Source organism: Daktulosphaira vitifoliae, unplaced genomic scaffold, assembly GCF_025091365.1.
Source record: "Daktulosphaira vitifoliae isolate Bord-2020 unplaced genomic scaffold, ASM2509136v1 Scaffold_1, whole genome shotgun sequence".
Classification (NCBI taxonomy): domain Eukaryota; kingdom Metazoa; phylum Arthropoda; class Insecta; order Hemiptera; family Phylloxeridae; genus Daktulosphaira; species Daktulosphaira vitifoliae.
Window position 1 is genome coordinate 21,643,689 of NW_026099572.1, and position 27,587 is coordinate 21,671,275.

Genomic DNA, 27,587 nt, shown 5'->3' on the forward strand with positions numbered 1-27,587 from the left:
ACGTAAATAAAGTATTTAAATATTTATGTATTCTAAAAATTTTATTAAATTTTTGTTTTTTTCATACTTATTTGACTTAAAATTTTTAAGTTATAATGTAATATGATATTTTTTCATCACCCAATACTCAGTCGCACTCCTCCACCCACCTAAGTATAAAGATGATCAGAACTTCTGAAATACTTATTTAAAAGTTGTTATCGAATATGCCATAATTAAAAAAAATAAAGTTGGTACCTATATAACGAATAAGAGTTAGACAAAAAAAAATATTCAACCACTTACAAATCAAAAGTTTTTTCTAATATTATATTTATTTTAAGAGGATGATTAAAGACAATAACATTAAGATAACAAAACGGTAGCACAGTGTGGACGTAGTATAATTAGGACAAGTATAGATGATATCTGACAGTGATTAAANGTTAACGATTGTAAGGTATTTTATAATAAACAACAAAAAATGTTAACACAAAAATAGCATGTGTTTTGAAATAAGGTTGTCATTTGCACGTAGAATATAATTCGTTGGGACTAGTTTTTTTTTTAATTTATAGTATGTAAAATGAGCTTTAATTTGACATATGTTTAAAGGACGCAGTATTTCCGGAACATTTTCAAAAATTAAGTTAAAAAAATTGACTTTTGTGAATAAGTTTCTATTTTGAATTTCCCCCTGTTGGCAAGTAAAGCGTCAAATTTAAAAAAAATCTATATCAAATAAAAGGAAAATATCTAAGGTTTCAATATAAAAAAATATTATTTTGATTTGTTAATACATCAAAAAGTTATGGTAAAAAGTAAAAAAATATCAAAAATTTATAATTTTTTTGAAGGTTTCCTCTATTTATGGGGAACAAGGGAATTTTTTTCAATTATTAAGGGCAATGTCTTCGACTAGATACCAATTGTAATCTGTTGAAGTATCGTTGAAAGAAATTGGTCTAGTGAGCGTTTAGAAAAAGTGGCAACAGACATTAAAAAAAAAAACACATCATGTTAAAATTAATAACTTCTCAGATTCACATCGAATATAAATATTTGATTTTATTAATCAAATAATCATCAATGATACACATACTCCTGTAATTTATAAAAATTGATGTAAACAATTGTTTACTTTACGTATAATTATATTTTGTTTGAAACAACCTCTTAATCAAAATATACAGTTTCAATTATCTCTACATTAATATATATATATATATATATATATATATATATATATAGATATGTTATGAATTATAAAAGTAGGAAAAACTTGTCAAAAGTACGTTAGAACTCTATAACTGCAAACGGTAATAATTATATAAGTAAAAACGTATTACTCGAACTAATATCGCGGCATCAACTAGAATTTATTTTCTTCAAACAGTTGTTGCAAACCACATTGCCTGATAAGTTATGGCAATGCACTTTTGAATGAAGGTAACTGGAGAGAAACATTAAGTTATATATTTTACTTATATTTCAAATTAAATTACAAAAGTAGTTTTCTTAAAGAAGAAAACGTTCTTTTATGTTATAACTGTGAAATAAGCAAAGAAACGAAAAAGAATTTAACAATATCTGAATTGTGACAAACATAATCATTTCTTTCATTATTCACCAATTGGTTTCTTAAGCCTGAATTTAGTATTGCGTAATGAACATTTTTTTTATTATAATTCTTTTACATTATAGTACTACTTTCTTCTTCTCCGGAGGTTATAGACAAAAATGCATAGTAGGCATTAAAATAGTAAAAAATAGTAAAAAAGATGTTGCTGAAATAATTAAAAAAAAAATTCTGTGAAAAAACACTTTGTAATTTAAAATTAACATAAGTTAAAATTTAAACAAATCTGTTTCCTAGAAATATAAAATACTCATTTAAAAAAATATTTAAAGTATATTGACATACAAAATATGTACTTACACAATACAATAACAACATGTAAATTTTATACCTATTTAGCAGATGAAAAATTATTTTAATCATGTGGGTGTTTTAACAACATAATAAAATAAAAAATGTGTAGTAATATTTTCTAATTAATTAAAATAAATAAAAAGTTCCGAATAACGTTTTATTTATTTTTAAAACATCTAAAAATATTTTACAATTCAATCAATTGTAACTTGTTTGGTGAAACATTAAAAAATTACAATCCTATTTAATATAATTTAGAAGTGTACCAATTAAGTGATAAACAATAAAAAAATAATATTATTATATGTAAATAAATTGACATTTTCACCCATTATAATCCAAATAATAAATCAAATACAATTAGTAAAATGACTTTATTGGCGATATATATTTTTTTATGGCTTAATCATCGTTTTTTGTTTCAATTATAGAGCAATTATTAATCGTACACCAATTATTTGAATTCGTTTCGACCAGCAAATATCTCAAAAATTATTTATTATTTTAATAATTTTTTTTTTAAATTATTTTAGTTACATAAAATTATATAAAATTACATTATTTTAGTTTTATGTAACTAAAATAATTTAAAAAAAAAATTATTAAAATAATAAATAGTTTTTGAGATATTTGCTGGTCAATGTTAAATGGATCACCCTGTATGAGTGGAAAAATTAAAGAGAAAAAGAATGTATTTAAAATTGATCAAAGTTAGTTGAAAAACGCATCTATATAATACATCCGGAATCTTATGAATTATTAATAGAAGTGCGAAAAACTTACATTTGAGTTCTTTAAAGATGTAATTCACTATAAGACGACAGTAAATTTTCTTTTTGTAAACTCTTTTCTTGTTACTACAGTTTTGAATTGTATTGGTCAACCAGATGGAAACAATATTTTATGGAAAGACAAACGGAATTTATCGCTTTATTAATGTAAGAAGATACAAAAGATAATTTAAATTTATTTTATTATTTTAATAATTTTAAACAAGATGTATTAAATTAGGGAAATTAAGTTGAGTCACGAATTAAATAAACTTAAAACTGTTCAAGATTAATTATACACCTTTACAAATAGTCAAAACAAGGTACGCAATTGTTAATATACCTTTCAATTAGTTGAAAGTTATGCAATATAACATACGTACCATTTGCTTTAATCGCTTATCATTTTTGTTTGTTTAAAAGAGAGTGGAAATCAAAATGTTTTTGTTCAATCATTTAATTTGTTAATCAATTATTTTTCAAAAAACAAATTTGTCTAAGATATTATTACTTATTATATTATTTTAGAGATTTTAATCGAAAGAAAAATTATTTGATTTAATTCTATAGTTAAACAAATTAATTAATTAGATAAGATGGATTAATTTCATTCGACCAATAAGAAGCTAACAAAATAAAACATGATATTTAGAATAAATTTGATCAGTACGTATTTGTTTAGAATGATTTATAATAAACAGACTAAAATTTAAATGAAAGTGATGTATAAAAACAAATTGTTGAACAAAATTTGGTTTTGATAAAATTATGAACATGAAATACAAATTTGTTTTAAAATTTAATGGAATATATTGTATTATCGTAATAAAAATATTGAAAAAAAAATACAAATAAATAAAATATTCACGTAGAAACATGTAAATATTTGTACAAATATATTAAATATTATTAACAGAGTGTCCCACCAGGTTTTAACATCTTTAATAACTTTAGATCTAGCAAATATTTTGCGCTAATAAAATTATATAATATTTTTCAAAAATTAATAACAAGTAAATATGTATTAATTATTACAATTTTATTGTACATAATACATTTATTTAAACATGGTTAACGCAAATAAAAATATGATAATAAAATTCAGATTTCTGCAACACAAAATAATTAAATTTTTAAGTAGCTAAGAGTAGTATTACCCTCAATTTTTTTAACAAAAATGAAAAAAATAAGGTAAATCTAAAAATTATAAAAATTGAGTTAATAATTGTAATAAATAAATAAGTAGTACATTTTATATTCTATGTAGAATAAAGATGATAATTTAGTTGTAACAAATATGTCATGTTAATTTTAAAGTGTATAGTTTCATAAATAACATTTGATTAGTACTTACTGTTATTTTTTGAAAAATATTGTTTTATTGGCAAGTTTATCACTAGTTAAACTCATGACGGATAACTTAATGCTTTTACTTTGTAGTAAATACGATAAAGGAATATCTGACATTATTTTTCTGTTCATCTAGTTTGCACGCGAGAAAAAATCATTGGTAAGGGAATAGTTATTTCGATTGGAAAAATACAGAAAACTTCCACTTCATCTACAAAAAGGTCTGGTGTAATAATACACAGAAAATATAAAGATAATACAGAGAGGATGCATAGCTTGTCGCTACGAAAGCTTTGAAAACGAAAGCTTGGCGCCATACAGAGCTTTGCAGACGACTTATCAAATAAATGTTGTATCGAATCGCCTGGTGTTATTAGCGGATTCCGCCTTCTACTCAAATGACGACATTTTTACGACGGCTGGTTGTCGTTCGCTCATTGGGCTACTGTCGCAATAGAAACTTTTTTGTGGCTACTTCAACAATACACAGGGTGATAAAGAATATTATCCGCCATAAAGCTGCCTACTTGTGTGTTATATTGTTTTTAACCTAAAACGAACTATCCGTGTTAAATATGAACTTTTTAAATGTCGGAAATATTTATTGTAGAACATTGTGTTATTGATTATTTAAGTTGCACAGAGTAACCATTATATTTTAATTGTATACTGCACATAAATATGACACGATTTCATAGCACGATCTTGAAACAATAAAGCTTAATTAAATATCATATAAATATGATATTTAATTAAGCTTTATTTGTAATGATATCATAATGTATGCATTATGATTTCATTATGTCAAAAAGATAGTTAGAATTGGGTTAGAACATTAGAACATTTATTGCAATTACCAAGTGTAGAATGTATAAAATGTAAACAAATTAAGACCGTATATTTTCTCGAATTGATACTATAATAGTGATAAAAGACAAAAATATTCTACTGTATATGATAATTTTGTTACTGCTCTCGAATACGAAGCTTTACATTGCAATTGGTAAAATAATTGCATGTGCAGAATATTCCTTCATAATGTTTTGAACACCCGTAATAATTACTTTCAAATAAGTACCAAACGCATTAGCGGTTTCAAATATGCCGATAGTATAATATATTACATATAATGCAAAATGTGTTTAATATCCATTTCTAACGCCAATATCTACCAAAGTAAAACATTATGTTTAGCAAATACTGTAAATCTTCAATATTAGTAAAAAAAAGTGTGTCTACTGTCAAACCATTTATCTTAGAGGCCTTGTAGATAACCCTCAGCATGAGTTAAAATGAACGTGGACGCATATCGAGAAACACATCAGATAAAGTACGTTGATTTTATGAGCATTAATGTAAACTCTTATCACTGAAGCATCAACGTACCGACAAGAAAGTTTACTTAATTTGAAATGGGTGTACCATATAAAACAAAAAAATACTTTAAGTTCATCTTGTGAATATATTTTCTTAAGTTTAGATAATGCTTATTTCAGAATTGAATATAATGAAGTTTTTTTTTAGGTATATAACAATACATTTACAGGTTTAAAGACTCTTAAGCTGACTTTTTCAGCATTTGACATATCAATTATCCCATGTTTGTTATTTCATGACATTATAATTTATCAATATGAAAAAAGTATTTCAACTTAAAAAGTTTGCACTCGTAATCAAAAAATGGTCTTATAAAGTTCAGTATATAATTTTAAAAATATTAAATTTAATCTGAAAGACATAGTTTATTGAAAAAACTTTAGTCAATCATTTCTTCATAAAATATTTATTTCTATAATTTATTGAGTATATATAATAGAACAATTCAAATCTATTTGATTAAAAATCAATATTTAGGTAAAGGTTTACTTAACACAGTATAATTAATACTTTGAAATGCAGTAGGTTTCGTTCATAATCCTTTGATTTAGGTTGAAGTCGGTAAAAATGCGTGCCCAATACACATATCATTATGTCAGAGTAAAGCAGAAGTAAATATATATATATATATACTTAATTCATATTTTGTTTCGCCGTACATAAATCATCTTATCCTTTTTCAACGAGAGGATTTGCCAAAACAGATTGGTTGATTATTTATTAATTCTGAACACATAATTTTTCATAAAATTTTTATAAATCTTTAGACTTTACGGTTTTTTAAAGTAGATATCAAAGTAGAAACTACGATTACTATCAGGCGAAGAACAATTCATTTATAGACTTATGTAACTTGAAATTAAGTATATAGTTTGTTATTTTATCAAAATGTTTCATTATAAGATGATTAAAGAATGAATTGATTTTCTTATTTTGTTATTGCTTTTCTTAATAATTTAAGCTTATAACAGATATAAATGATTATATTCCATAAAAAAAACTAATCAGTTGTTAGGATTTTAATAGTTTAAATTTATAAACATTTTATCGAAATAAAATCTATTTTTTTTTTTAGAACGATTAAACCATTTTTTATTATGTAAACAATATATATATATATGTTTTACTAATAATTTATCAGCCATTAAAACGCAGTTGGATTAAAAACGGGAATCCGACATTTCATTAGGTTTGGTTCAAAAAAAGTACCTCAACTCTCAATAACATAGAATTAATTTGAAAAATCCTTCTTCAAACAATTTACATACGTGGAATAAAATACATAAAAAAATTAAACTCTATGCTTAACAGAAAAACATTGTGTACTGTTTTTTTTTTCATTTTCTCCGTTATATAAAGACTTTTTCATTCAAATATGTAGTTATTCTCAATTTGCCTGGTTTTTTTTTAAGTTCTCACAGTAGATGGAATAAATTTAATAAAATATAGAAAATATTAGTGTTTGCATATGAGACTTAAAATTTATANGAATAAATTTAATAAAATATAGAAAATATTAGTGTTTGCATATGAGACTTAAAATTTATAACCTCATAATATATATAAATTCAGATTTATCCAAGACTAGGTAAATTAACACATTTTTTTAACTCGTTAAAGTTAATTTTGAAAGTATTACGTTAAGTTAAAAATTAACTTATATATATGTTTAACTTAGTTAAGTTAGGAGTAACTAGAAAAAAAAATAACTTCATTTTATAATGTGTTTTAGTTAAAAATGTAGTGAAGTAAAAATTTAGGGCTAAAAGGACTATGCCTCATCGTAATGTTCAATTATTACTATTAACAGTATATAACTTTAAGAATATGTAATAAGACAAAGAAAGTCTTTAGCTCTCCTCCCTCCCAAGCAAAATTCCTAACTACGCCACTATACTAAAGAAGAAACGAGTTACCTAACTTAGTTAGAGTAACTAAGGGGTTTTAACATTAACTTTTGAAAACATTAATATCGACTTGGTTTTAATAAGCGTAAAACAAATATATAGTTAAAAAATCGTTAATTATTATTATTATTTTTTTTTTTTTGTCAAATGTAATTATCCGAAATTTCATGAAATTTTAGTAAAAATATTAAACACTTATTCATTTTAAATAGCATAAAAAAATATATCAAACCATTTATATTAATCTTGACAGTTATATTAATTTTTGTACAATGTATTTCCAATTATATTTATATATAAAGAAACATAATTAATGGTTGTATATATTTGAAAAAATATCACTCTGAATATAATTTTTTTTTATATAAACAGTATAATTTTTGCTATATATATATAGCAAAAATAGTAATTTTATTATTAAAAGCTTTAATTCTAAATATTTTTTCATTGCAAAATAGAGAGTTTGTAAGCAAGTGTAAATTTGAAAAGTCTGCTTGACCGTGTTGTTAATTTTATATAATTTGCTATTTCTCTCATTTTTATTTTGTGCCCGAATGTATTAAACTGTTAATGGGTTACCGCAAACGCAATTTTCGCATTAGAATGCTTCTTTTTATGTGTTATAATTCTTACTTAAGTAGTTTTCTCCAGATTGTATCACCACTGAGCAAAGATTTTAGCAATTATGAATTTTATACGTTTTTCTTAAATATATATTACATATAATGTATAATATTTTTTTATTTCGCGAAAATTTAGTCAGTCCAAAAAGTTTACAATGATATTTGTATAATTTTGGTAAAAGATGAAGACATTTTTATATCGAAACAAGTATTATTTATGGTATCGTTCAAAGAACGGTAAAATTTTATAAATGTAAGTACTATGTATCCCATTGTCAAGATTAAGTACTTTTAGGAACTGAATGATTTAGTCTTGGCACTTTTCCAAAGCTTGCGAGAGTAAACGATATGCCAACCTATCTAGATTTTCTTTTAAGACTAGAACAAAAATAATGTTATGATATAACAATTTTTTTTTTATATATTGAATAAAAAAAACTAAGAATAAATTGAAATCGTTGTAAGTTTATTTTACAAAAATAGCGTTTAAGCTTTTATTATTTTTCATTAAGTATATTCAGAAAATATACTTTATTTTCAAATTTGAAAGCAATATAGCAATTCATTCATTAAAAAATTTATATAGGTTCAATTTTCTATACGCGAATACGGTATGAATACTATGTAGTTAAAACAATTTTATGTACAAGATAATGTATTTTGTGTATTAATGATCATGTTAGCTAAAATATATTAGAGACCATTATAATTAAAATAAAGTCAATAGCTGTTGTATATAACAATTTTATAATAATAGCTTTACATTACAATAACTGAAATTAAAATAGTTTTATGTTATAAAATCTATTTTACATAAATAAATGTAAGATAACATATTTTTCTTATCAATACAATTTTAGCTTTGAAGCGAGCTAAGAAGGTATTAATTTTACTATGTTTTTTTAGTGTCTGTTACCACTTATTCTTTCTTATAGCTCTCATTATACCGATTTTGTTGAGCAATACGTCAAAGATCACAAACCGTATCTAGTCGAAGACATTACTCTCAAAAATCGAAAAAATTTCTTTCATTCTCCGTGTAAATAGGGGAAATCTTTAAAAAAAAAATCAATTTTAAAAATCTGTAATTTTCTACATTTTTTAATTAAAACTATCATAAATTTTGGATATATGGATGTATTTTTTTAAATTTTAATATTAAAATATTGAAAATACAATTCATACAAAATTTAAATATTATAATAAGTTTTATTCATATATTATACTTATAAATCAAATAACTACTAATTAGAATAAAATTAAGGAAACAGGTCTTAATTTTGCTTTTGGAATAATCCACCAATTTCTTAGAATTAAACATCTACAGATTTGCTCGAAGCGTTTCATATGATAGTGATTTTAATCACTGTTAGGTATCATTTATACTTGTCTCAACTATGTAACATCCACACTGTGCTTCCATTTTTTTTTAAATTTAATTAATTAAAAATATTTTCATAAATTTTGTCATTAAAGTTCATAACACTATTATCACAAAAAAGCCATATTGCTAAATTTTTAATTATCCACATGCTAAAATAGAATTTATTACCTCAACATTATTTTATGTTCATAAGTTCTACCCTAAATATATTTAATAACGTAGATATAGTATTCCCTATTTTTCTAGTGAAAACTAAAATTAATTTCAAGTATAATTTTGCCAAGTTTTATTTAAAAAATATTTATTTTATTAAATTTTAACATTTATTATATTATTATTAAAAAATTGTGTAATATTTTAATTATTATTATAAATTTTAAAATATAAACTTTATATAGTATGGTTCAAATGATCTAAAATATTATCTAGGTTTGATTTAAATATTTTTATAGGGCCGAAAAAGAAAATCGGGTAAGGTTAAGTGTAATTTACTTGCCTAAATATTTAAAATATATTACAACACAGAAATTAGCCGACCCCAAGTAGTTGGGATTAAGGCAATGAAAAGGAAGAAGATATAATAACACTGAAATTGACCATTAACTTAACTATTTGTTTAAATTTATTTTGCTTTATTTTCATAACAATTTGAAAATTATTTGCCACTTACGAAAATGTAATATATATTTTAAAATGTCGCTGCCAATTTTCAATTGTTAAAAGTTATGGATTTGAAGTTACGCCGGCTTTTTTAAATCGAGAAGAAACGTAAATTTGACTCGTTATGGTTAAAAAGGGTACTTTTACATATCTAATTTGTTTGTATTGACAATTCTACTGAGAATAGATCAATTCTAATATTGTCTTAGAAAAAAAGTTATAGAACACTTCTTTTCTACTATATTTCTTTGAGTTATATATACACTATATTTTTTATCATCTGTAAATAATTCTATTTAATAATAATAATATAGAAGTTCTTCTAATGATGTTAATAGTACTTTAAACGTAATAAAATGCGTGTGACAATAAATTTTTAGAATTAAACATTAAAAAATCTGATTACATTTTATTTGATCTTAGATCTAAATTTAATAATAAAATTGATAATTCCATCTATACTCATTCTTATAATTGTAAAAATAAAATAACTAGTTGTAATTTTGATCACATTAAGCATCTTGGAATGATAGTACAATTAATACTTTAATTATAGTCATATTAAGTAAACCTTTTTTATAACTAAACAGTTATATATTAATTTAAATATTTTTTATATTTCCATTTCGTATTATAAATGTTAATTTTTATTTTTATAGAAACTCGAACATTTTTTAATAAGACTGTACATAACTATGCAACAAGAAATATATCATACTCTAATATAAATATCATTCGATTACGTAAGGCTATACCTTTCTAAGTCCTATATAATAATGTAACTTACTGTGTCGAAAATTAAATTTAAAACTTTATAGCTTTAATAATATTATGTTATTCATTCTTTTTATTAAACATTTTAAATTTAATAATATTACTCTTAATTATGAATATTGATTGTTCCGCAATAATTTTCTTTTTGTATTCATTTTTATTTTTTATATTAAAGTGAAATTATTTGTTTTATCTTAATATTACTAATCTAATAAGAAACTCTCATTTCTTACACAAGCTTTGAGCTCATATATATATAAATCTCACCATTCTTATTGTATAATTTTTTTAATGATTGTTGTAATGTAAATGTTTTATTGATAAAATAAATTATTATTATTATTATTATTCTTTGATAAACATTTTATAACAATTATACAAAAAATGTCACTTAATGCAATGTATTTAAGTAATAATTAAAAATAAATCTTGAAAGGTAGTTAAAAAAACGTTTTGGATAAAATACATTAGTATTATGGAAAAAGTAATTTTACAAGTGGCATATCGATAAAGTTTTAATCTACTTTTATAGGAAACAATCTACGCTGAAATTCAATAGTCGCTTTTAGAAAGAAGGTAAAACTCTTCTAAGAAAACCCGTAGATAGTTTCAAATCTATAGTAAATAAAAGGAGCTTTTTAAAACTTATCAGCGTAATATTAGAGGATTTAGTAATAAAATAATAANAGTTTTTTTAAAACTTATCAGCGTAATATTAGAGGATTTAGTAATAAAATAATAAAATAGTTTCATAATTTTTTTTAATTAGAAAAAAATGTCTAAATATTCACTCTTTATTAAAATGTTTTTTTTTAACGGAAAAATTTTATCCAGTGTTTTTCATGTTTATTTCTTTCCGCTTCTTTGAAACTATAAACACCTCAAGGCATGTTGTGTTACTTGTTAATAAAACATTTCAAAACGCCCCAGTAACTCTCGTAAGCAATTTATTAAATAAATTCGATTTATATAACTAATGGTTTGCATCATATGCAAATAACGAGTGGAACATAAAATGTCTGGCGAAGAAAATTACAAATATATTAATCTATGTATGCGTTGATAATTTTTTGGCAAAAATTACATAGACCTGCTCTTTGAAAGAGAAAAGGGTTTTTATCAAATAAAAGTGTTTTCATTAAATATTTATTCAAAGCTTACTGAAATATTTGAATTATTCATAGTCGTTGTGCGCTACGGTTTACAATTAATTAATTAAATCACAAGCAGGTATTATCAATGCTATATAAACAGGCGTAATATAGTTCTCTTTAGTACGCCTATAAACATGGTGATATATAAGTATGCATTAGTATAGTGTACATTGTATGCAATACATATTACTTTTGCAGCTGCCACAATGTCTCTTGAATTGAGTATTGAGAATATCGTTTCAAAGTTTTAGTTTCATTTTACGTTTCTATCGTTTTGGAAGTCGATATGAATTCAACTTATATGTTAATAAGTAGACTCGCACAGTATATAGTACGTGAGTTATATAAAATAGAATATAGTACAAGAGTTTTAATTCGGCGATGAGGAAAGGCCGAGAGGTGATGGACGCACACGATAAATATTTGTTAAAAGGCTACCTTGCAAGCGGTTTATCTGAAAACAGGAGGAATTTAAGGCCCCCCAGAGCAGCATAGATTTATGACAAATTTACCGGGTGTAATAAAAACTGTACAGTTACTATAGCTTTGTTTTTATACATTTCCCCTTGATAATTTAACACTTGAGGTTTGTATTTGTCGTTTTGCTTTTGTAGCCTCGGATTTTTTGTAATGCTATAATACTAGACGCAATTATTTGTTTTTCATTTCTTTTGTGGGGTTTAGAAATGTGTAATGAGTTACAGAGATGCTGTATTACATTTAGACGAACAAACTATTCTGTACCGTTCAGAAAGTCAAAAAAACACACACATTTGCAATGTGTGATTTTGATCCGATTACTGTTTATGACTCGATCTTGCAACGTCTTCTAAATAAGAAGATCTGATGTTCTAAATACAATATACAAGTAAAAATTCACTTATAGGTGAACTTGAATTTGTACCATTTCGAGATTGATAAAAATCACAATAAACATAATAAATATAAAAACATAGTATGTCCATTGAAAATGAAAAATTGTACATACAGCTTCTTGTAATTTATCTAAATTTACCTGCAGAAATATGTCAGTTTATATCTCAAACGTTTCTTCAAGGCAAAATATCTCCAAATTATATAAGTATAAAAATAAACTTTATTAAACAAACGTAAAAATAAAAATGACTACATGATTTTCAATTTTATTTTATTTTGATTCATATTTTCTCCTCGATTTTAAGAAGAACACAAAAAAAATTTCTAAACGAACATTTGTTTAATTATTTTCCTTATTAAAACGTCTGAAACAGTGCGATAAAAAATTTTAATAAATGTTTCATGTGCTGAAATCAAGTTTAAAGTCTATTTCAATGGATTAATTTCAATTAAACCATTACATTACTTAGATTGCATAATCAAAATTTATTATTAATAGTCAACTATGTATATAGCTCAAGGCGTACTCATAAAAGTTGTATGTTTGTTCAATAAGTTAAATATTATTAAATAATTACAATTTTTGTATAAAACATAGTAATATAACCAAATATTGTTTTTTTTAATTAATTTAAAAAACCGTCGCTTATATTGCAACAGTACGTATCTTAAAATTTGACAAAATGGGATATTTATAAATAATGATAAAAAAAGTTTTTCCTCTAGATATTATATATATATTCGAGTCTCATAATTCCTTTGATCGTTGTGAAAATAAAATCACCTATTCTATTAAAACATGTATAATTCAAAATTTGTTTTTTAATTATACTGAAAATTTAGAAAAACTAAGATACACATTTTTGTAATAAACTACGACATTTTACAATATATATTTTTTTATAAAAGTAATTGAAGTTTACCTTTATAATTAAGTTTTGAACTTATTCATTTATAAATAAATTATTATTTATGTAATGTTTAAATTGTAAATAACATCAGTTGATTCGGAATTTTATCTATTTAATTGTCCCATGTGAAGATAAAACTCCAAGATCATAATATATTTGAAAACAAAAAAAATTTATTTTTAAGATTTAGTAGTTTCACCTATTTTATGTAAGTTGTAAAACATAAGTATTTTTTTAACTATACAGAAATTTTCTAAAATAATCAAAACTTACTAAAAAAAAAAGATAAAAATCAATATTTAGTCCATATTATTTAATATCTATAAATCTTAATTAAAAAGACGTATTTTAAGTTCTCGCTTTGGTAAAATCTTTATTTGAGACTATGACAAAATTCTAACTGAATTTTAAAAACTAAAATTGAATATTTTTAGCTAAAAATTATTATAAAGTTCTCTTTTTTTGGTATGGTTTTATACAAGTAAGCTAAGGTTTATTTAATAATTAAGATTTAAAACAAATAAATAAAACTATAAAGATAAGAAATATTATCCTACCAGATTTACACACGAGTCGGAAAATTAAACAAAAGCAAATAGTTAGAAATTTTATCGTAAGTTTATTGTCAACTTGACATCTCTCAAAAGGGTGTTTTTCGTATGATAGTATTTTTAAATAAAGTAAAACCTTTTCTGTCATTTTACCGACTTTTTAATGTAATTTTTATTTTATTTAATTCAAAAGCACGCTTTTAAATAAATAATGTAAGAAGCAAAGGAAGTTGTAATATTTCGAAACTTCTTTTACATTTATATTAAAATACAAAGCAAATATGAAAATTGTTTTTCTTTTTTTATTTTACTAAAATATTTGAAAAAAAAAAGTTATAATTTGAATATTTGGACGCTGACCAATAAAAAAAGAAAATAGTAGTATCCGTTTTGGTTTTACAAACTTTATCAATGGGTTATGTTATCTTATTTTTTTGCTAACGTGACCCATTTGTGTATTTTCTTAAAGGAGAAGGTAATTTCTCTCTTAGAGTCCATACTACGATTTGAAGCAGCTGTATTTAAAGCCGTCAGATCTATTGTCCGTGCCAATTTTTTAAATTGTTATATATTTGACATTTATTTTGATTTATTACAAAATAAAAATTAGTATAAAATTTAGTAGCAGTTACTGTTATAGGTGCGAAAAAAAAAACAATAAATAAGTAACAATAAGTGATAAGATGTAAAAAAAAATAAGTAATAATTAGTATTAAAGGTGTGATACAATGTGTAGTAATTAGTCACAATTAGTTTCAAAGGTGTGAAAAAATTAGGAGTAATTAGTACTAAAGGTGTGATAAAATAACTAGTAATTAGTAGCAATTAGTATAAAAGGTGTGAAAAAATTTATAGCAATTTGTAAGAAAAGTGTGAAAAAATTAGTAGTATTTAGTATAAGAGGTGTGAAAAAATTAGGAGTAATTAGTAAGAAATGTGTGAAAAAATTAGTATTATTTAGTATAAAAGGTATGAAAAAATTAGTAGTAATTAGTAGCAATTAGTATAAAATGCGTGAAAAAATTAATAGCAATTAGTAAAAAAGGTGTGAAAAAATGATTAGTATTTAGTATAAAAGGTGTGAAAAAATTAGTAGTAATTAGTATATAGGTGTGATAAAATTTGTAGCAATTAGTAAGAAAGGTGTGAACAAATTAGTAGTATTTAGTATAAAAGGTGTGAAAAAATTAGTTATTAATTTATTTTTTAGTATATTTATATGGAAATTTTGATTCTTACTAAATATTGTAAAATAAAAACTATTTGCCAAAGAGGCACAACAAACATTTATACGAACTCTTTAATTTTTTTATAACATTCTGTATCTTTAAAAATATCATGAATTTTTTAAAAAAATATTAAGAATATTAGGTTTTTGTTAGTGAATATGTATTCACTTCATCTACAAATATATATATATAGATCAAATACTATAAAAGTTGATATATCATTTAATTATTTTTAATTTTCAGAGAAAGTATTTTTTTACTCCAAAATTTTTTTATTAAAATTCAAATTAGGATTTTATTTGTTATGGTTAGTAAATATTATAATAGTTCATCATAATAAAATAGTTGTTTTAATTGAATAAATAATAATAACGTTTTTATTTAACAATAGTTTAAAATGTAGCGTGCTAAATAATAAAGATCACATTCAGATGACAATAACGAAATTTGTTGATGTTATTTTCCATATCTCCAACTCAGGTGTTCTGTATTATTTCATTTATTTGAGTTCTTATGGAGGGACTGTGACTTCATAGACACAATTAGTTTTGTTAAAATCAGATACAAGTTTCAGTGTAAGATGTTTGCTTTTATCATAATTAATTCAAATAAGAATGTGATTAGACATTTTGAAAACGTAAATGGAAAACTTAGACAATTGAATGAAACCGGACTTGTACATGTATTACCACGTTTGATTACATTTGAAAAAAGATTTCTCATGACAATACAATAATATAAAATATATGTATATACAGATGTTGTTTGAGAACTAAAATGATTTAGTAACTTTAACTTTAGACAGAGTTTTAAGAAGATAAAACTTTCTCTCAAAACAAACATAATATTGTAATAGTCTTGAATTATTATCGTCTTATTTAAGTTTTAGTATCGAGAAAAACAACGTAACCCATTTTTATGTTAAAAATAATCATCTCTATCTAGGAATTGCATTCCTATTTTAGAGTTCATGATGTACATTATTTTTAAATAAAATAACATCAATTCATTATATCATATCAATGTTAGTTTTTTAAGAAAATAAAACTGTACAAGAGTCACAAGTATAGGCGTCTTATAACTTCTCTAAAATTGAATTAATCTCGGCTAATAATTATAGTCTCTAAAATCATTACAATTTATCAATGAATTGAAATTTTACATTAATATTTGTAATAACATGATGCGAAATAGAAAAAAATTAGAGACGACTTAAATCGTGAATAAATGTTTGAAGTAAACTCTGAATACACGATTTAAAACACGATTTACGTACTAAAAGTTTTAAACTTTTTAAACTCTGACGAGGTCTAATTATATTTCCATTTGTCATGGAATTTTTATGATTCAAAAAAATTAATTTTATTTGTGATCGCATAGGACCTCTTTAATCTAATTGAAGCTTATAGAATTTATGATTTTCAAATTATTGTAACAACTGAGTCAAAATATTTACAAACTAAATACTAAAGAACCTTTACAAATACTAAAGTTGCCAACTTTGAAATAACTTTTTGTCAATCTCTTTGAAGTTTTTGACTGAATCATAATTTTTATTTGTAAATGCACTGCGAACACGGAAATTATATTTGTATATGCAGCGAAGTTTGTTTTTTTAGTTTTATTACGAGTGCTATAATAAATTATTACATTTTTATTTCGATTATTTATTATTATTTCAGAAAACTTTTTTAAAACTCGTAACTGTTGTATTTATTTAGCTATGTCAAATTTGAAAATTACATATTTACTTCCTAAAAATTAAGAAGTAAAGTAATTAATTGAGATTTGAATTCATATATACACACACACTGTGTACAAGTTTTTATTTATGTATTACAGTTTTCATATTATTATATAATTGACGTTGTAAGAATAATGTAAATTACCAATTGATTTGAACTTTATAAGAAGTTCTACTTGTTATACCGGTAAATATATATAATAGACCAAAAACTATTAATTAGATTTTACAATTTAATAATATTAATATTTTTATTACAAATAATGTATTTTTAAATTCTTGAATTGATTAAAATATTACGGATATTTTTTAATGCGCAATAGCTATAAAATACAAACTAATATATTATCCATGTAAGTACTAACAAAACGCTTTGAATACTTTAATTTGAAAATTAAATTATTTGTATGGTTCACATTTACATTTTATCAATGTTGATGTAAATATTTTATTTATATAAATAATTTTTAAAAATCTAAATTATTATTTTAAAAATTTCAGTTAGTTTCGACCAAGCAAAAATCACTATGCCGGATTTTTCTAAATATGATTTTTTTCTCATTTTATTATTACTTAAAATTAGCAATCATGACTATGTCTATGAATAATGTATTTAAATAGTCAGAATGAAAAACCCGTACTGTCTAAGGTTAGTGACAACAGTTTTAATATCAAAATCCATTTATTTACTTTTCTCGACATCCACTGTTTGGGCATAAAAGCAGCAACAGCTACTGAATCACGTATCGTATGTTTTACCTCCTCTACCTTCGTCTTCAACGTTCAATATTCCCCTGTGCTATAATAACGCATGAACTGTAATGGAAATTGATCATCCGACATTAACAAAACGAGGATGAACACACCACGTGACCATAAACAACATTAGTTAAGCATGTCATCCAAATAACGTATGATAGAGACACGTATAAATATCGAAATCCCTTAGGGCCAATTTACAGTAAATATTGACTCGCCGAAAATAGTAAAAACTGACAGACTTTATAGTTTAAACGATTGATTTAATAAATAATTTATATTACTCTACGGACGAATAATCTGATTGTCAACTGAGGCGTTCTTCGGACAAAGTGCTCTTCGATGAACGAACTTATTCCAAAGATCGTTTAATAAAATATCTGTCTGCGATAAAAATTTCGTTCTTATAGGACTATATAAACGTTAAATTTATCATTTTTTTACTGTAATAGCAATTATAATACCAATAATTATTATTTTACGTTTATGATGAGCTTTCTTTTGTTGTTGTTGATTGATTTATTATATTTTATTAGTAAATTAGTATATTATAATGAACTCCGACGAAGATACAGTTAAAACTGATTTTAAGCGGAAGTGCAGCATTAAACGTAAATTAAAAAAATATTAATTAATTGATATGTACTGAGTAAATATAATTTAAACAATAATTTATTATGATAAAACAAAACGCTTTTTTTATATATATAAAGCTTGTTAATTAAAGTGATAATAAAATGTTTTTATTTATCATACGACTAAATAATTAGTATTGGTGTTTGTACAAACAAAATATTTATTTTCAACAAAATTTAAAAACGAGTTTCAAATATTGTTACTTCATCATTATCCTTTTTAATTTATTATAAACCTATTATTGTTATACCGTAGATATTAATCTCTTTTAAAATATTTTTAAATTACTAAGCTATCGACACTATCAATATTTTTAATTTATAATAATAACACGTCGATAATCAATAACACTTTCGAATGATGCTCACCTTTATCACAAAATAACTCACGTAAGTAATCATAGCCAATTGCTTTTGTACATAATCTCTCCGAATTTTCACGATTAAAGCTCTTCATAAACGGCAGGCTGGTATATCGTACGTCTCTGATAATTCCACTAAAATCTAATTTTCACGTGCATTTAAACTACTCACATATATATATATACACATATAAGCCTTTGTCAACACGTGATAAGTACCCTGCATTAAACTTGTCGGCATTTCTCATCTTGTTATGACATTCAAATATCATAGTTCGTTATATTATTAATTTAACATATATTAAATACACATGTTACGCATCTTTGATGATTTGTGATCATACTTTTTCAAACTTAGTTAAGAAAATATAAATTGTTACTTTAATGATCATCAAACTTAGCGTCTTATTCGCCCATTGAAATAAGTAAACGAAACTGAAATAGCTCGAACAGTTTTAATATTACGATATTAAATCAAAATTGTTATAAAAATAATTTTTTTAAATTGCATCAATACGTCAATTTACATAATAAATTGTGCTCTATACTGTTCACATCAGTCTATTTAATTATACAAAACCATTAAATTAATAAAAATTAATTTTATAGTAAATTTAATATTACAATACAACAAATTATATTTTATATTTGTTTTGCTGCTTTTTTTTATGTCATTTGTAATTTACATAAAAATATATATATATTAATGTTAATTAAATAGATAAAAAACGAAAACCCTAAGAGATACTTAATTTTACCAGAAAGATTTTGAGTCCGAATTAATATAATTTGTTAGGAGAACCTAACGTACAATGAACCTACAGGTTCATGAGTGCATGAGCAGTTGTTGCTTACTTCTTTAACAACTAAAACTGAACTAAAAAGTAGTTAAAAACTCAATGTTTTTGAGTTCAACAAATGTTCTTAATACTCAAGAATTAATACTAAAATTATTTACTTTTGATATAAATTTTTTTAAACATTATGTGTAAACAATACCGAAAAAGTTTGTAGCTACTTTTTTGTAAACATCATCTTAGAGAGTAAAAGGAATAGTACACAACGTTTTACGTCCGCCACCAGTGGACATTAGAGGCCTTATTACAAGTTGTTTATATTAATTGTGTAAGATTTATTTAATATGCATTGCTTAGTAAACCAAATTTAAAATAAAAAACTGAAATACATTGCATCGATAAAAATAAGTTTGATAACCTTAAGTTTTATTTCTAATAATATATTAATAATATTCTAATATATGATATTTTTTATAGTAAGTAAAGAAAAAAACTAAATTTTTAAATAAATTCATAGCATATTCAAACATTTGAAACTATTTTACACTTTTGATAACTTATCAGCATGATATTCAGCTAACATTAAACTATTGGAACAAAATTGAATTGTTATAAGCCAAGTCATTTTGTCGTGGTGTCAGTACGTTTTTGAATTTATGAAAAAAATTTGAATAAGTAAAAAGTAAGAAAGAAGCGATAGCAATAAAATATGTATTCAAATGAGACAAAAAAGAGAAATAAAGGAAATAGTTTACTGACATTCATCGAAATGCAGAAATTGAAAAGAATAATGGAATGCACGTCGATGCCTAAACCTAAGGCGAATTCCTCAAAAGTTCGTTCATTTGTAAAGAATTTAAACGACATAATATGATAATGGGAGCCTGAGAATTTAATTGAATACCAAGAATTTCATTTTAGGTAGGTGTTAACATCAAGTAATTGATTCGGGATATTAATAATTCATTTATATCAAATATTTTATCTCATTGCTAAACAAATTAGTCCGTCAATTACATTATTCGCTGGTCATCAAACAGTATATTCGACTTACAATTTAGCGAATAAATGGCTTTAAATTCTCAAAAGCCGTTATTTTTCATGGGAACTTATTAAAACTTTTTAATATTAAAACATAATNCTATGCTACAATTTAGCGAATAAATGGCTTTAAATTCTCAAAAGCCGTTATTTTTCATGGGAACTTATTAAAACTTTTTAATATTAAAACATAATTTGACGTTTGATATAAAATTACATTGTTATTCAAATGATTTGTCTGAGATCACTTGTAAATTATAAAAGCGAAGTCGGTTTGAAATCTTACAATTTAAATGAACGTAGATACCTTTGAATTTAGATTGGTAGCCTAATAGTTTACAAAAAACCAATGTCATTAGTTTTATTACGAAGCTCGTTAGTATGAACTAGCCATTGGGGATGATTCTCGGAGATTAAATCTAAAACAATAGTTTACATACATTCTTGTATTGTATCCAATTGAAATACGAGTGTAGTTATAATGGTTAATACCGGTTTTGCATTATTACAATAAATAAAAAATGCAAAAAATAATCTATATAATTATTTATTAAAATACATCGAAACTAGTGATAAATGGTAGTCGTTAAATCTTCTCAAAAGAAAAACAAATTTGCTTTTACCAACATATAAGTAACACGTTCGATAAATGCCACAAAAACTAACAATTTTTATTGTTTCCTGTGCGAAAACCATCACGTTTCCTTGACTATGATGGAGACTATTTGTTATTTCCCGACGAATACAATCGCAACGTTTCATATTTTTCATATAAAGGCTAAAAATAGGGCATTGTTCTTTTTACTGCATACGAAAGACGACGAAAAATCTCATTATTGGATGTAGATGACAACCTTAAAATGTGATGGGCTCCGCTGTGAAATAGTCAAAAATAACACTAAACTATAGGAGAGTAGAGAGGTGAATAAGAATTAAAAGCGAATAAGTTATAATTACTGCGTATACCTAAAGTTAAAACCATTTATTTCAGACAACTTATACAATAGTGACGACTCGTTTATTTTTAACTCGATCATTACTAAAACTTTGATCCTTTATGCAACGTGTACGTAATTCAAATAGGTTAATTTGTCCTAACCACATCACCCGGACGGTCGATACTCAAAACATCCAATCGCTTAAGTCATAAAAATATATACCACTATAAAACGTAGAATTATAATTAGTTTAAGAACTTTACTGTTAATAGGTACTATGCAATACGCATATTTAGATTTTGAAATAATAATATTAGAAAAAATTATTTAATAATATTGCAATATACAGAGTGATTGGTTTTTAATAAACTAATTAATTACTCGCAAAATAAATACAAAATTATAAAAAATGTTTCGGTTTTTTTAGTTATGTATATTCCTTCATTTATTAGCTATTATTTACTTTTTAGGATCATTCCTTATTAAGTATAGGGGTATCAACATTATTTTATTAAATGGTAATTATACATTTAATTAGTTTGTATAATAAGAAATAATCTAATTAAGAAAATTACTGGCCGATAACAACTTGAAAAAATAAAGTCGACATCCCTTTTGGTTATTATGAATATTTTTAATTATTACCTGATAAATCAAGAATTATATGTAATTAAAAGAAAAAACATTTTTTTTTCAATATTATATTTATTTTGCGAGTAATCGAGTAGTTTATGATAAACCGATCAATTTGTATTGTTGTAAATAATACCTTGTTTTGTAAAATTAAAATAACTAACAAATAGATTTGTTTTAAAAATCAAGTGCATAGTTAAAACTCTTTAGATCGATTTCCTGCAAACTTGTAATCATAAATACTTATATTCATACACATTTAGCATAAATATCAATAATTATAATAATTAACTATTGTTATTTTATTAAATAAAATTTAGAATGTTAGAAATAACTTTAATACAAATTTTTGTAGGTCCAAATTAAAATTATTTTTATATTTATGCATAAAGATTCAGCTTTAATTTTTATGGGATCAGGATAAAAGTGATAAAATTTTTGAATAAATGTAGAACAACTGATGGTCAAAAATAAAATAAAAACAAAACATGGTGCCTAGAAAAAATGACTCAATGTAAAAGAGTTACTAAAATAATAAATGGCTTTAATTTAAATTAATTTATACATAAAAGACTAGTTTTAGATCTTCATAAAATATTTAGTTTAGACTCAAATAGAACTAGTCCAATACTATAGTATTAAAGGAGTAAAATTATACTTTTAACTCTTTAAATAATATTCGTTAACTTTAGTGGTAAAATGAGTAATTCCACTTCAAATTATTCCTATACTTTAGAATAAAGCAAAACTCTAGTCAAGTTTAATTCGTGTAGCATGATTAACTATTATTATTATCCAAGTTATTTTCAAAAATAATGATATTTACATTATATTATAATTAACTTTAAGTTACATAAACTTCTAAATAAACGATATAACGTAATTGTTCACAGAATTTACATTGTAATTTGAACCGCCTGTTACTCTTGTCTTTGAGTTTAAGATGGTCTCAACATTTAAAACTTAAATAAGTCACCCAATTCGTAGAAGATTTTACTGATTACATTAAAACTCTATATGCTTTAAAGTCTACTTCATACATAACCATTGATGTCATATTAATTTATGTTTTCTCATAATTTCCTTAAATATAATGTGTCTTTGTCTATTAAATAGTTATGAAACTCAAAGATTATAGGTATTCAATGTTACAGCTATCTTTCGAGTATAAAGAAATTTCTTCTAACATTAATGTTTTAACATAAACTACTTATGAATGTTCTATACTACTATCAAATTTCTGTAAAATACAAAATTTTCTATTATAAAACACCCGAATCCCCTAAATTTTAGATATTATTTTTAAGAAGAATTTTTAAAAAGTTATTGAGTGATTAAATTTGTTATGATGATAAAATAATTTTTTAATAATAAAATAATTTTTGCATATTCAATCTAGAAAAAATTCCAAATCACGCAGGCGCGTTAAAACTGCGTTTAACTTTTTAATTAACAAAAATACTATGTAAATCTTAAAATCTAACACTTATAATATTAAGTGTTAGATTTTTAAATTTAAAAGTGGCGTTAAGAGGCAGAAATTTTCTATAATTACAAGAATACGAATAATTGTCAAAGCAATATTGCTGCAAAAGATATTCAATTTTTCAAAGCGATAAAATCTGTTTTCGTCAGCAAAATAATAAAAAAATTTATCTTATTTAATAATTTTTCATGTATTTCAGATTTGTTCACCATCATCTGCTTAGCCTTTATGCCAACTATTTGGTTCTACCTTACGATTTGACAGGTTTTTACACCGGCTGTCGACCTATTATGGCTGAGGGTCTTACACGTTTGTTACATGTTTATTAATAAATTTAGAGTTAGAGCACATAAATCTTTGCTTTATAAAAATTAATCTTTCTGTATTACTAGGAACAATAGAGCTAAAAGAATTTTATTTTTTATTTTAATAATTGACAAAATATTTAAATTACTTAAAATATCAGTAGTTTTCAAATTTGAAGCTATTAAGTTCAATTATTTTATAGAAAAAAAATATATTTCATGAAATAAAAATATTCATTGATAAAAAAATATCAAAATAAAGAAATAATAAATTAAAAGATTTTAACTAAGAGTTTCTATTTAAGATTGTATATTTTAGACTTCTGATTCGAGATACAAAAATTATAGAATATTCTAGGTATATATTTTATAAAAAACCGTTAAAAAAAAAAGAATGGTAAAACTCATATATTTTCAATGCCATCATTAATTAACATACGATTTTACTATTAATAAGATTCTTTTCCTGATTTATTTTAAACAAGATGAAGGAATTTAAAATTTATGAAAAATATCTTCGGGTGATATTTCCAATTACGTTTTACATAAAATAAAAATTATCCAGAAAATTAAATTAAGAAGCTTTATCAATAAGTGCTCATAAATTTCATCAAACCTTCAATTTTAATTTAGATTTCTAGAAAACATAATTCTGTGGGGCTTTTCCCCTATAATCCTCTCATTACTTTATGTATACAGAGTGATCGGTTTATTATAAACCACTCTCAAAATAAATACAATTTTGGGAAAATTGTTTTTGATTTTTTTTAGTTACGTATATATTATCTATAAATTACTTTTTAGAATTATTCCTTACATTTTACAGGGGTGTCGATCTTATTTTATCAAATGAAACGTACATAATATAATAGATAACAAAGTATTTAAGATAATGACTGATCGATAACAACTTTTGAACCAGTACATCGGAAGTTATTTTCATTTTCACACCTAGGCAAGAGGAAGTGTACGGCTGGAAAATAACTAGTGATACAAATAGCAATACTCATTCTTCACTACCAATTATTAATTTAAATTATAAATAGTTTATGGAATAATGATTGATATCGAGTAGTGAATTTCTTAATTAGATTATTTCCTATTATATAAGCTTGTTAAATATGTATGTTGCCATTTTAAAAAAATTATATTGACACCAATTTAAGTTATAAGGGATGATTCTATAAAGTAATTAATAGCTGATTAATTAAAAATATATGTAAATGAAAAAAAAACAATTCTTTTCCCCAAAAATTTATTTTTTTTTTGAGATTAATCCTTTATATATAAAAAAGCTTAAATTTATTTAATTTAATAAGTGAACCCCATTTCTTTTGTTAAGAATATAAAACAAAAACGGTTAGATAATATATAGTATAACAGTAAATAAATATTGGGACATCAGTGACCAAACTGAATAACCTTTCTGGGGAGTATTAATTGATGAAATAACAATTTTTTGCTTACCCTAAAAATATTTTTATATTATGGAAAATATGAATTTCTAAATCTTTTAGGGTGCTGCCACTGATAATTGCACTACTGATCTTAAAATAAGCAAGTGGCATGTTTGAGGAATGAGGGTTTTTGGATGAACCTCTTAAAATTTAGAAAATTACACAGCTTCGATACAACGAGGAGAAAATGAAAAAAAATGTCTTACATAAAACCCCACTCAACTATATATATTAGATACACAACTGAGGTAAACTAGTATATAATTAACAAAAGAATTTTAAATAATTTTATTTGTGACAGCCAATAATGGTCTTAAAACTTTAAGTCCAGATCCCTTGTAAATATTTAGTTTTACTTTTATAATCTTTGCACGTGGCAAAGGAAAAAGGAATTTATGTACAACGCGACATAATCGTACCGGTACCTTTGCAACGAGAAACGTTTCCGACTGAACTATGTAAGTTATCTTCATAACTTTTAATATTAATTGCAAAATATTTACATGTCATATTATATCTTGATGTTTAGAGGTTGAAACCACATTAAATTAAGGATAATTTTTTTAAATTTCACAATTACCTATTCGTATGACCGATGGCATAGCTGTCAACGAGTCATCTATCTTCCACAACCAAACGATAAAGAATACTAACCAACCAGGTCCACCCGCTAACATAGTGCAGTTGATAGACAGCGATTGCACATCACGAAGAATTTTCGCGGTGTTACATAATGGTTTCAATATAACTAACAGCACATAGGCGAACCTGTGTACGGTTACTCACAAAAATAAAAATTTAATTTTCTAATACTTCGTATAACAGTTACAATGAAACAACATAATAATTCTTTAACGCCAGAATTATTTTCAACCCGTTCACTTTAATCGACGATAAAAATATACCGGTGGCAAAAAACGAAACCACACGCCAACCCCACACGCAACGACGATCAGCGTGGCGAACACACCGGACGCAGACTGGCGGTTCGCTTTCAAAAAAAAAAACCCAAATCCTTTGCTCGTTCCTTTGTCGCCGCCCAGGAACAAAAGTCGCCGTCGCCGATGAGCGTCGCCACCGACGCTGTCGTCGCCGGCCGATATCATCGCTCCAAGTTTTTATTTTCCTCTAGCCAATTTCCTAAATCGGTTCACTTTTCCTTTCTTCCGTATAAATAACTGCTACTGCCAAATAATTAAACACAGGTCCAATTCAAATACAAACTATGAAGACAATGACGAGCATTTACATCGAAACAGAATGGTGTACCTCCAAAGTCATCATTTGGGTGGTCAGGGTGTGCGGTCGCACCTTTACATTAAAAACAGTCCCAATTGGCTTGCAAAAAATAATGCACCAATTTTTATACATCGATTCAAAAACATTGTATTGTTGTGGTTACTACGTGGTCAATAAACAAAAATATTCTGTTATCAATTAATTGAGTTAACAATAAATATATCATACTGAACCATTGATATTCGAACCGGACGCAAGATATTGATATTGATGTTTGTAACTGCTTTTATTACGACTTCTTTGCCTCGCAGTCAACGGCAATAATTGATAACAGTAATGAACTAATAAATATAAAATTCAACGATTGCTATGTTTTATTATATAATATTATTGAATCATATTGATCATCACTTTGATTTTTAGCAGAAAAAAACAAAGTAAACAAAGTAAAAAAACCCAGCACAAGGGGGTCGCGGCACAGTGGTGACGTGGCATAGTTGGATCAAGTATAATGATATCTGACAGTGATTAAAATCACTATCAAAAATAAACGCTTCGATGCAAATCTTTAGATAGTGTTTAATTTTAAAAAAATTGGTGTTTTATTCCAAAAGCTACTTGATCTGCTGGTTCCTTATTAATATCTCGATTAAGATAAAGTATGTCGAATGAAAAAGGGTTTATTAAAAAATATTATTTCTCATAAAAAAATT

The 27,587-nt window shown here is 24.4% G+C and overlaps 1 protein-coding gene across 3 annotated transcripts in view; it reads right to left on the reverse strand.

Annotated features, from left to right (window-relative positions):
* The window catches only part of LOC126894319 (glutamate receptor ionotropic, kainate 2-like), a 114,545-nt gene extending 87,916 nt beyond the window's left edge, over positions 1 to 26,629 (reverse strand). For 2 of the 3 annotated variants that reach the window (XM_050665238.1, XM_050665239.1), the window contains exon 1: positions 26,216 to 26,629. In XM_050665238.1, coding sequence (XP_050521195.1) covers positions 26,216 to 26,312 — 97 coding nt within the window. In that variant the 5' untranslated portion in view covers positions 26,313 to 26,629. Of the gene's footprint in view, positions 1 to 17,912; positions 18,299 to 26,215 lie in introns of those variants that run through there. The other variant, XM_050665240.1, reaches the window with a different exon arrangement.
* Between the last annotated feature and the right edge of the window lie 958 nt (positions 26,630 to 27,587).